The following is a 12,287-nucleotide window of genomic DNA, read 5'->3' on the forward strand; positions in this document are numbered from 1 at the left end:
TGTTAACGCACGGACACGTTCCTTAACTAGCCCTTAAGAGTTTCGCTGTAAAAAAAAGAAAGGTTGAAGCACTTATGCATGCACTCTGAAGTCATGAGCTGCACCTTACCGATAACAGTCTCGTGCATTCTTCTATACTACAGCTCACAACCAACTTGCCGCACCGCGAAAGGTACGAGGTGTACACAGGCAGTATCCTTGCGGAGCGGAATATAGTTATAGAGGCGTAAGTGTCTGATTGGTGGCGGTATTAGACAGCCTTATTTTTGCTTGTTTTGCAAAGAAATCCCGGGATCCTAGTCATAAGCCGCGTTTACATGAAAGCGACAACTGGCGCATCGCATCGCATCAACTTTCCAGCGCATCCCACCGATGTAAACGGGGCTAATGCGCTAGGAAAGCGCATACCGCCAGCCTTGCACCATAGGTGATGCGCTAGATCTAGACGTTGGCGGATCGAATTACTCATGGCGCGCTACTGCTGGATTCTGCCGCACTCATGTAAATGTGGCTGCCGTATTGAAGCTCATATTGAACGCGACTGAACGTCAATCCTAGCGACTCTCACACCAACGACCGCGGAGCTGCACAAACGAGTTCTCAAACCTTTCTTAGAAAGATCTAGAGGTAAGCGCTGTCAGTGCTCAAGATCTGCCCAAGAATTTGGAAACGCTTCACTGTATCCGGTGCTATTCCTTCGCTGTACCCGAGCCTATTTTCAGATGCTTATAGTATGCGTCTCTCCGTCATACCCGACGCATGTTCGTACTCGCTGCGCCTTAACCAATGCAGGCGTCTGACTGTGCGTCCTGAATTTGGTGTGACGGCGTTGGTGCCTTTTAAAGCGAATAGCTTTCTCAGCTCCTTTTCACCCGTTTTAGTTGTCGGTGGTCGCCTGCGGCTGGGCTTTCACCGCTGATGCAAAGGCCGCACGCTCTCACGCAGCTATACTCCGTTCCATACATACTCGTAGCAATGAACGCTGCGGAGGCTATAGCGGGACTTCCTGCGGTGGGTTCGTTCGCACTTGCCCATGGATGTTTCTTGAGCGCAATTGTGTGAAACTGTTTTTTATATAGGTTCAGTATTGAACGAAAAAAGTTTCGATCCTTAGAAACATACGCACCTCTCGGATTTTTTATTTGTAACCCATCGCGAGGAGTCTCACGTGCATGCTCGCGCGAGCGAATGCTGTTGGCTCGCAGCGAAGCATGGACGAAACGCCCAGCGAAGCATCGACGGAACGTGCGGAGTGATAACTTTCCTTGGCCGAACTTCTTGCGTAGCTTCCGAAGGGGTGACTGCTATCCGTGGAAAGGAGTATATATATGGGTTGCGGGCCGGGTTGGTCCCCGAACGCCAGCTATTATAGATTTTTGAGAGGCACATGCTCTCACACGAAAGCTGTGGGACCACTGATGGTCAAAATCATGTAGTGGAGCGCTCGGCGAAGGACAGGCCTCGTCTCCTTCTGCCGACCCCATGTGGCAGCTACGGGATAGCAGTCGCCCCCCTGTGGCGTCTGCTATCCGGCGCTCGCTCAACTGGAAACAACACGATACGACGAATCGGTTTATTTGTATAGCCACCTATACTACCGCTACAGCTGTGCTGATTAACGCTTCTGTTCTCTACGGAATTACGAAATCAACCAAGAAACTCTACATAAATACCCTGACATCAACAAATATTCGTCAACAAGCGCATCATTGCTTCAATTAAAGGATCAACTTTCGTGCAGCGTTCAGCTATTCATTTACGCGGGCAGTCGACGGCGACGGTTTCTGCAGAATAGTTTTCTATCACATCACATCACTGGCGCTCCCGCCTGTGGTATATATATATATATATATATATATATATATATATATATATATATATATATATATATATATATATATATATATATATATTATAAGCATTTATGCGGACTTCATCTTCATCTGTCCAAAGTCATCATCAATCAACGGCTCGTGTTCGTTTTTTGCATCGACGCCATTTTTCCTTGGAATAAAGCGTCGCCTCGACCGTGGTATTTCAAGTGGTGGAGGCGCTTTAAGATCCCTTCGACATCAATCCACTTCAAGATCTCTCCTGGAGCTACGTTCGGGACGCCGTTTACGCCAAGAGGCCGCCATGTCGCAAGACCAGACCGCAGCGTCCACCATCTCGGTTCAAGTGCCAGCCACCCCCACTCCGAGCCCTGCCAACAACCGGTATCGCGATCCTGAAATTTTCTCTGGCTTGCCTGGTGAGGACGTTGAAGACTGGCTCGACAACTACGATCGTGTCAGCGAATACAACAACTGGAACGAGACATCAAGGTTAAACAACGTACCATGTTACGTCTCTCAAGTAGCCAAGACATAGTTCCTGAATCACTAGAGGGACTTCCGTGATTGGTCGTCTTTCAGGGAGCAGCTACGGCGGATTTTTGGCACACCCACGGTTCGTTCGGAAGTTGCGAAAAAGAGGCTGTCTGAGCGCGTCCAGCACTATGGCGAGTCGTATACCTCGTACATTGAGGACATCCTCGCGCTGGGCCGCCGTGTCATGCCAGTGCCATGCCAGAAAGTCACCGCGTGCGAAACCTTCTTAAGGGTATAGGATCTACTGCCTTCAACGCACTGGCCGCTCAACACCCTTCGACGGTGTCGGACGTCGTCTCCGTTTGTCAGCGCCTCGACGCCCTGCAATCAATCCGCTTGCAACCGGACTTTTCCGACAACCCCCTGGCAAACAGTATTGAGCTCCGGTCTATCATTCGAGCCATAATTCGCGAGGAATTGCAAGCGCATGGCTCACCCCCTTGCAGCAGCGCTCACGTCCAACCTGCTTCTGCTGACCTGCGCAGCATTATTAATGAGGAATTGGCCTCCCTGCAGAACGCCCACCATACCAACGCTTCTCTTTGCCCACAACCGGCTTCTTACGCCCAGGTTGCTGCAATGCCAGCCGCGCCGTCTCTAATCACACCACCTGCGCCTGTTCACGATCACCTGGCACCTTTAGTCGCCCGAGCTCCGAACCCGCCTTACTACTCTGCCTGGCGTTCGTCGAGGCCTGTCTGCTGTTACTGCGGCTTTCGAGGACATATCTCCCGGTTTTGCCAACGCTGTCAGCAAGACGAATCTCGTGGTTACGCTGCCTTTGAACGCGATGAGCCATCTCCTCGCGTCTACCGCACTTATGACGATAATCCTCCCGTTCGCCGATCTCCATCGCCGGCCGACTTCTCCAACACCGCACACAACACACGTGCCTCGAGACGCCGCTTCCCATCGCCACTCCGACGTTCTGTTTCGCCACTTCGACCTGTCTCCCAACGCCATGACCAGCGACCGGAAAACTAACGAGTGCAGTTTATGGAGGGAAAACTGCGTCGCCGCGAAGTGCTCCAAGTCCTCCTGAACGTCCTTCGAACATGTTATTGGTGTCTGTGGAGGGTGTGCGTTTGTTAGCTCTGATTGACACGGGAGCAACTATATCTGTTATGCGGGCGGACCTGTGCTGTCGTCTGCGGAAAGTGACGACGCCTTATATTGGATCATCCTTGATTGGGGCTAATGGAGTAATCATTCGACCATCAGTCCAATGTTCAGCACGCGTCTTCATTGATGGTATCCGTCATCACATTAAGTTCGCGATTTTATTCCCGTGCGCTCATGAACTAATTTTAGGTTGGGACTTTCTCTCGTCAGCGTCCGCTTTAATATCTTGCCGTCAACGTGTAGTCCATATGACCGAGACTGTTCATTGCAGCGGGAGTACCGATGAGCCACGACTGCGTTTTCTCACTGCTGCCGATTCTGTACTGCATCCGGGCTACGAGCAAATCATAAGTCTCTCTTCTACGGACATCACCAATGGCGACGAGTTCATCACTCCTTACGGCCGCTGTCTTGCCCGTGGGATTGTCTTCGATTCCTGCCTGGTGCGGTTCAAAGAAAGTTCTGCATTAATCATCGCATTAAACGCTACCACTGAGACAATCCTCCTACCTCAAGGCTCCGCAGTGACCTGTTATGTGGATACCCAACCAGTCTCCCTCCTTCCTCTTGCCGCCTCGCAAGCTCTTCCACAACAGGGCAAATCTGCTTCATCTGCCCTTGCTTCCGTTATAAGTCCTGACCTTACTGCTGCTCAGAGTGAATTGTTGCTAAAATTGCTCACGAAGCATCAGGCCTCCTTTGATATGGATACTTCGTCACTCGGACAGACTTCCGTTGCCTTCCATCGTATCGACACCGATGGCCACACTATTGTACGCCGTCGTCCCTACCGTGTCTCTTTGGCCGAACGCAAAATCATCGAGGAGAACGTCGCCGATATGCTGAAAAGAAACATCATACGTCCCTCTGCCAGTTCTTGGGCATCACCCGTCGTTTTAGTGCAGAAGAAGGATGGATCGGTACGATTTTGTGTTGACTACCACGCGCTAAACAAGATCACCCGTAAGGATGTATATCCGATGCCCCGTATCGATGACGCCCTCGATTCTTTGCAAGGCGCGCAATACTTTTCCAGCCTTGTTCTTCGCTCCGGATATTGGCAAATTCCAATGCACGAAGCGGACAAAGAAAAGACCGCCTTTTCTACTCCGGACGGTCTTTACGAGTTTAACGTAATGCCTTTCGGTCTATGCAATGCTCCCGCCACATTTGAAAGAATGATCGACACTGTTCTTCGCGGCCTCAAGTGGAAAACTTGTCTATGTCACCTCGACGACATCGTCGTGTTTTCCTCGACTTTCACTGACCATCTTCAACGCTTAGATGAAGTGCTCACATGCCTTTCTTATGCCGGACTTCAACTAAACACGAGGAAGTGCCGGTTCGCTAGCAGAACGATTAAAGTTCTGGGTCATCTCGTTAGCAAAGACGGCATCCAACCCGATCCGGACAAAATTTCCGCAGTGCTCAGCTTTCCACGCCCATGCACTTCGTGCAAAAGAACTGCGCAGCTTCATTGGACTCGCCACATACTTTCGACGTTTTATACGGAACTTCGCCAGCATTGCCTCGCCCCTCCACAACCTCCTTGCTAGTTCAAGTTCCTTCGATTGGAACGATCAGTCTGAAGCCGCGTTCCAAGAACTCAAGCGCACACTAACATCCCCACCTGTTCTTTGTCATTTTGACGACAAGGCGCCCACATTACTGCATACTGACGCTAGTGGTCAAGGAATTGGTGCCGTACTGCTGTAGCGCGACCACGAATTTTGAGAAAGCCGCGTTCTGACTTACGCGGAAAAGAAGTACTCGATAATCGAAGAAGAGTGTTTGGCTGTTGTCTGTTCCCATTCAGAAATTTCGTCCATATCTCCACGGTCGACATTTCACGGTTGTGACCGACCACCATGCCCTATGTTGGTTGTCGACCATCATAAACTTGTCTCGACGCCTTGGCCGCTGGGTACTCCGATTACAAGCATATAATTTCGATGTCTTATACAAGTCAGGAAGGAAGCACCAAGATCCCTATGCTCTTTCACGATGCCCATTACCACCATCATCGGAGCACGTCACATCTCCTAGTCAAATTGGCTGCACGGAGGACGCATCGTGTATTACACCGATTTCTTTCTTGACTCCATGAAACCGCCCTTCAATGCTTTGCACTCACCAGCGCGCCGATTCTCATTGCCATAGTGTCATCAAGCGCCTTAGCGGTGTTTCATCTCCACCCAATGCCAGGCTACGGAAAGAGTTCAAACTGTTCAAGTTCGAAGACGGCGTGCTCTACCGGTACATTTTTCACCCGGAAGGCCATCGATGGGTTCCCGTTCTTCCGCGCTCTCTTCGCGCTGCAGTTCTGCAGGCCTCAGCCGATGACCCTACGTCGGGCCACTTGGGCTACCACAAAACACACGAGCACATACGCAGCCGATTCCTTTGGCCAAGTATTTTCACGAGCATCGCTAGATATGTTGCCTCGTGCACGCTTTGCCAACACCGTAACCGACCTACTACTGCTCCGGTGGGGACGATACAACCACTTCCTTGTCCAGCACAACCCTTGTCTGTCGTCGGCATTGACCTTTTCGGGCCGCTCCCGCCTACTCCAGACGGCAACAGATGGATCGTCACTGCTGCTGACCACTTGACCCGGTACGCTGAAACAGCCCCAATACGTTCAGGAGCTGCCTCAGAAGTAGCGGCCTTCTTCTTGCAGGCTATCTACTTACGTCACGGGGCGCCTCACGTTCTTTTGAGCGACCGAAGCAAGGCATTTCTTTCAAGCACTCTTAATCAAGTTCTGCAAGCGTCCAACACCGTGCACAAGACAACGTTTAGCTACCACCCTCAAACCAACGGCCTAACAGAGCGATTTCATCGCACGCTGTGCGACATGCTATCCATGCATATTCAACCTGACCATCATAACTGGGATGCGATTCTCCCATTTGTAACATTTGCATACAACACGTCTGTTCAATGCACCACCGGATACTCTCCGTTTTTCTTAGTATACGGCCGCCACCCAACCTCATCATTCGACGTTTCTTTCTGCTCTGGCCCCATCAACGCTTCACCATTCATTTGCGAGCAGTTTGTGTCTCGTCTTGCCCAATGTCATCGTCGCGCCCGTATGAACACTGATGCCAGCCAAGACGATCGCAAACATCGGTACGATGCCTCTCACCGCGTCGTTTTCTACCGCCCTGGTGACGATGTGCTCCTATGGACACCTGCACGAACACCCGGTTTATGTGAGAAGCTTGAGTCTCGATATATTGGCCCCTACAAAGTCATAGAGCAGACCTCGCCGGTGAACTATCGCGTTACACCTGTTGATGCCCCAACTGACCGACGCTGCCGCGGAACAGAGATCGTGCACTTTTCCCGCCTGAAGCCCTTTCATCTCCGTTCCACTGTCTAATGCGCGGCTAGGCTGGCCGCTTCCGTCCACGGGGGACATTAGTGTAAGCATTTATGCGGACTGCATCTTCATCTGTACAAAGTCATCATCAATCATCGGCTCATGTTCGTTTTTTGCATCGACGCCATTTTTCCTTCTTGGAATAAAGCGTCGTCTCGACCGTGGTATTTCAATATATATGGTTTATAAAGTTGAATGTTTAAAAAAATAAAATATATAAGCCAAATCATATTACTAACAATACCACCGCTTTCGAGATACGACGTAGATGCGTTGTTGGCCCTATTGTGGTGGTTGTTTTCATGCCGACGCCGACGACGCCACACAAGAAGCGTTACTAAACTCCCTTAAACAGCTTCACTATAAAACGTTCTTACCCATGGACTGTTCGTAAGAGTCTTTGCCAGCCGATCGCGAGGTTCTGACATACGCGGTTGGTCAATGTGAGACAGCACCCACGAACAAAAATCTCTGTCAATTCGGGCCTTGTTGCCTGCATTATTTACCAGGCTCAACTGGTGCCGTGCACTTTTCTTTTTAAACTTGATAAATAAATTATGCACGAAACCACGGATGACTGGCGTGTAGGACTTTATAGGCTGCGACGTGTGTGCAAGCATATGACGCACCTGCGCTCGATGCCAACCACGAAATCTTCATCAGTGTGTTTCGTCCTCGGCTCCAATTTATTTCCAAGCAATTCTATTTCTAACTACACGCAAGGTCGACACAGAATCTATGAATGCTCCAGGGCATCGTCTCGAACATTACTCTAGAGCTCAAGACGACGTCTTTTCTTTCTTTGGTTTGTGAGTGCTCTACAGCCAGCACAGTCCGAGACCCGACAACCGTTTGGCTCTGTAGACCTACAACGAATCGCACGCACTCACCTCGTATCCACATTTCACATTCCTTTGTCTCGAAGAAGGCGCCGAGGATACGGAGGTTGCCAGAAAGACCGCCGAGAGCGTGAGGGCTTGTATTGCAGTCTTCATGGCGGACCCTTTCTTCTAAGCGTCAGAGCCCGTGACCATCTAGAAGAGCTCTTCGCCTCTCGCTTCGCTTACTGAAGTCTCCTGCAACAAAGCCTGCAGCCGTCGCTGCCGAAAAACAAGAGGCACAAATCAAGCACCAGCGGCAGCTGACCTCCACGCGTTGCGAAGGGTGCGCAGCGCGCGTAATCAGAGCTGGCAGGGAGGAAGGCGCCGCTGGCAACAGTGAACTCACCGCCGACGCGCGAAGAGACCAGGGCTTCAAGTTTCCAACTCGTTATCGGATCCGGCCGATAAGGAATGGATGTCTGGGTTCTATTCACGTGCTCTATTGTAGAGAGGGAGAAGCGACGTCATGTGTGTTTGTGTAGAAGGGGGAGGGAGGGGCCGGCTAGGAGAGAATCCATCCGTCTCCTTTAGACAATCGGGAGAAAGCGACAGCAAGCAGCCACAGTAGGTGTCACAACGGCGTGTGCATGTGTGTGTGTAAGGGGGGGGGGGGGAGGAGAGTGCTTGAGGGGATTTTGCCGCCGTCTTTGGACAATCGGCTTAAAAAATCGGCAAGTGACCGGTGAAGCTGTCATCACAACGGCGATAAATAAACGCGAAAGCAACGGTCGGCTATAGAGTTGGCTATCTATATCCAGGCGGGAGCAACGCTATAAAGACACGGGAACAGGAGGAGGCACATATAAAACACACACAAAACGAGACGTTGCGCTGTGTGTCGTTTCCTACACTTTCTGTTTTTCTAGGTTTTCTGTGTATTCTGCGTTTCCTACGTTCCTGTTTATCTTTAACTTTTTCTAGGGCGATGTGTCGTTCTCTATGTGCATTCACCTGTGCCCGTGTCTTTAGCCTTGGTATCGCCTGAGGATGGACAAACGCCGGCAACAATCAGCTGACGGCCGTTGTAGACGACAATATCGGACGCCTCTACCTTGTTTCCCGCGATATAGACTGAAGCCTGCTCCACATGATCCGATTTTCAACACGCTGGAAATTTTCACCGCATGCGACGAAAATCGCAGTCGCGGTGCCGAGTCCCCCGCGCCCCCTTTCGACGGCGACAGACAGGTTGGTCGCAACGTCACAGCGATTTTCCGTCGAAATTACACTGCGAGATATTTCACGGTTTGTTTTCGGAGATGGCGTCTCGATCAAAAAGTGCAATGCGCGGAGACCTGGATTACCGAATCCGGTACGTACGAGAAGGGCGAATGAAAAAACTTCTACCGCAGATTCCATTCTCCCATTTCCATGCGTTCGTTGGTACGCTACGTAGCAAGTGAAGTGGCCTTGTTGTAGCTATTACACGTACCCCGCCTTGTCTTCAAAAACGAATATTTATGTGTACATGATTTATTTAAACTTTGTCGTATTGCCGTTATGACTGTAAATAATAATTAGCATGGATCCCAACTAGCTTTGAGCTAGGGATTCAGATGTCCTGTACATTATTTCTTGTGTACTTTTCCTATTTTTGAATAAACTTCAACATCAAGTGCATTTTCACGTTGGCTTCGTATGCTACAGACACACCTTGGCGAGTTGTCAATACTAACAGGTATTTGATCCCCACGAAGCGACATAGACTTTTGGGGTCGTCCCAATTTGCCTCTGTTGAGTAGCATACGAAAATCACGCGTACGGAGCAGTTTAAATAATTGCAACCTCGGCGAGGGCAAATGGCAGGACAGCAAAGTACGCGAAGTTTCAACGTTGAGCTCAACGCGCGACCGTTCAGTTGCATTCTTTTCCTGTCGGTTTTTTTTCACTCATAAATTTCCTGATGCACTTTGAAAGGCTATTTTACCTCACTTGGTTATTAAACTTGACATGCCAAACGCGCAGGCTATCGTAATGAATTTTCTACGATAGCATATTTCACTCCGTGGCTTGACTAAACGACGTCGTCAAATTGTTTTCTAATATATCATGCACGTTACTATACCTACACCTGCATCTTTTCTCTGACGAAGGATTTCTTTCCTGCATAGAAACCAATAAAACATTAATATGTTGCGGACTTTGTATCCTTGCGGTACCTGTATTAACACTCGCTTTGAACGGTAATTAAACAGTTACGTAACAGTACTGACTTGCTACAGTGGCACAGTGACAACGCACCCTCCCGCAACGTCATGTAACACGAACAACAATGCGAAAAGCACGTAAGCAGCCTATTCTTATGCAGGTGAAACAAAAACAAATCAAAACTCTGCATTGAAATAAGCCAGTTGCATACCTTCCTGTGACTCATAGCATCCTTTAAGTATGAACGGTTCTTTCACGTCTACAGCTAATCATCATCATCATCATCATCATCATCATCATCATCATCATCATCATTAGCCTGGCTACGCCCACTGCAGGGCAAAGGCTTCTCCCATACTTTTCCAACTACCCCGGTCATGTGCTAATTGTGGCCATGTTGTCCCTGCAAACTTCTTAATCTCATCTGTCCACCAAATTTTTGTCACCCCCTGCTACGCTTCCCTTCCCTCGGAATCCAGTCCGTAACCCTTAATGACCATCGGTTATCTTCCCTCCTCATTAGATGTCCTGCCCATGCCCATTTCTTTTTCTTGATTTCAACTAAGATGTCATTAACTCGCGTTTGTTCCCTCACTCGATCTGCTCTCTTCTTATTCTTATCCCCCCCTTTAACGTTACACCCATCATTCTTATTTCCATAGCTCGTTGCGTCGTCCTCAATTTGAGTAGAACCCTTTTCGCAAGCCGCCAGGTTTCTGCCCCGTGCGTGAGTACTGGTAAGACACAGCTGTTATGCACTTTTATCTTGAGGGATAATGGCAACCTGCTGTTCATGATCTGAGAATGCCTGCCAAACGCACCCCAGCGCATTTTCATTCTTCTGATGATTTCAGTCTCATGATCCGGATCCATGGTCACGACTATCAGTCGGGCAATATTGTTACGGAAGGATGAAAGAAGGGAGAGGAAGAAAACATCGGAGGCGCTGGCTGCTGCGTGTTGTTGGTGGTCAGCCATTTTGACTATTCTGACTTATCCTGTATATATATTGTTAATATAGTTTTTATATACTCGCAACATCCCCCTAACATATTGGTGAGAGGTGCGGGGTACCACAGATGGAAACGGAGCTCCGCAGTGGACGTCACATCACCGTCCTCACCATAAATGACGGTGAGCATGCGGGATCAACGTCGTTGCCGCCTCCAACGTCACCGTCGCCAGCTACGTCGCTGTCACCTTCGGCTGTCGTTGTGCAACCCAAGGATCCCGGAACTTTCTGCGGGACCGATGGCGCCGACGTTGAAGAGTGGGTTGAAGTCTTTGTAATAAAGTTAGCATTCTCGCGCTATTTCACGCAGTGTTTGATGCCCCACCATATGCTTATCTACCTGTTTTTCCCGAGATCGTCAAGAAAGAATGAAGCCATTAGAATTTCTCCTGAGCGGGCTAGAATTGAACTAAAGTCACACGGGTTACTATAATAAAGCAGCCCAACGCACTAGCGAGCTGCGCCACGAAAGCATTGGGTATCTGCCACTCGTTAATGAACTTTTACTTTATACCCGGTTTTAATCTGATTATTTATATTTTCTTCAAACACAAAACGTTTACATTTAAACTCCAACGCTCAAATTGTTAACTCCATGGCGTCACCATGGCGTCACACACTGTTCATGAGCTGAAGCAACTACTTAGTTCTTCGTGCACTTCTCAGATTTCTATCATACATTTTAACGTCCGAAGCTTACCCAAAAACTTTGATCATATGGTTAACTTTCTTACTTTAACCAATCACCACTTTTCGCTCATATGTATATCGGAAACGTGGCTATCTGCAGCTGACGATACCTTATTTTCCATACCGGGCTATCATTCTGAATACTGTCATCGTCTGGCTGATCGCCACGGTGGATCGGGAATATTTATTTCCAACACATTATCTTATAAACGGCGTGCAGATATCTCATTTTCCATGGCCAAATGCGAATCAGTTTGGCTTGAATTTGACAATCACTTTCTACCAACCAACAAAAGAACTATCATTGGTTCAATTTACCGTTCCCCATCGTCATCTTACGATGATTTTTGTAGTGAACTTGATAGTTTATTAAACTCGTTCATTACCAAAAATTATAATGTAATCATTGTCGGCGACATCAACATTAACATTACAAATATTAACGATAGTTCTTGTGTCCAGTACTCCAAGTGCTTCATTGGACATGGTTTGGAATCTTTACTAGATTCTCCAACACGATGTGCTTCTTCCGGTCAAAATACGCTTATTGACCATGTACTCAGTAATATCATGACTAATCAAAAAGCTGGTGTGGTCAATTTTAATCTCACAGACCATTATCCAATTTTTCTCTTACTAAATACTCAAACTACTTATAAAAATAAAATGGTTAT

General features: G+C 48.6%; 1 protein-coding gene across 1 annotated transcript in view; it reads right to left on the reverse strand.

Annotated features, from left to right (window-relative positions):
* LOC126524580 (lysosomal alpha-mannosidase-like) overlaps nt 1-8,104 on the reverse strand; it is a 72,385-nt gene extending 64,281 nt beyond the window's left edge. Inside the window, exon 1 of the mRNA XM_050172881.3 lies at nt 7,773-8,104. Within this exon, the coding sequence (XP_050028838.1) occupies nt 7,773-7,877 (105 nt within the window). The 5' untranslated portion in view covers nt 7,878-8,104. The remainder of the gene's footprint in view (nt 1-7,772) is intronic.
* Nucleotides 8,105-12,287: the final 4,183 nt, after the last annotated feature.

Source organism: Dermacentor andersoni, chromosome 3 (assembly GCF_023375885.2).
Source record: "Dermacentor andersoni chromosome 3, qqDerAnde1_hic_scaffold, whole genome shotgun sequence".
Taxonomy (NCBI): Eukaryota; Metazoa; Arthropoda; class Arachnida; order Ixodida; family Ixodidae; genus Dermacentor; species Dermacentor andersoni.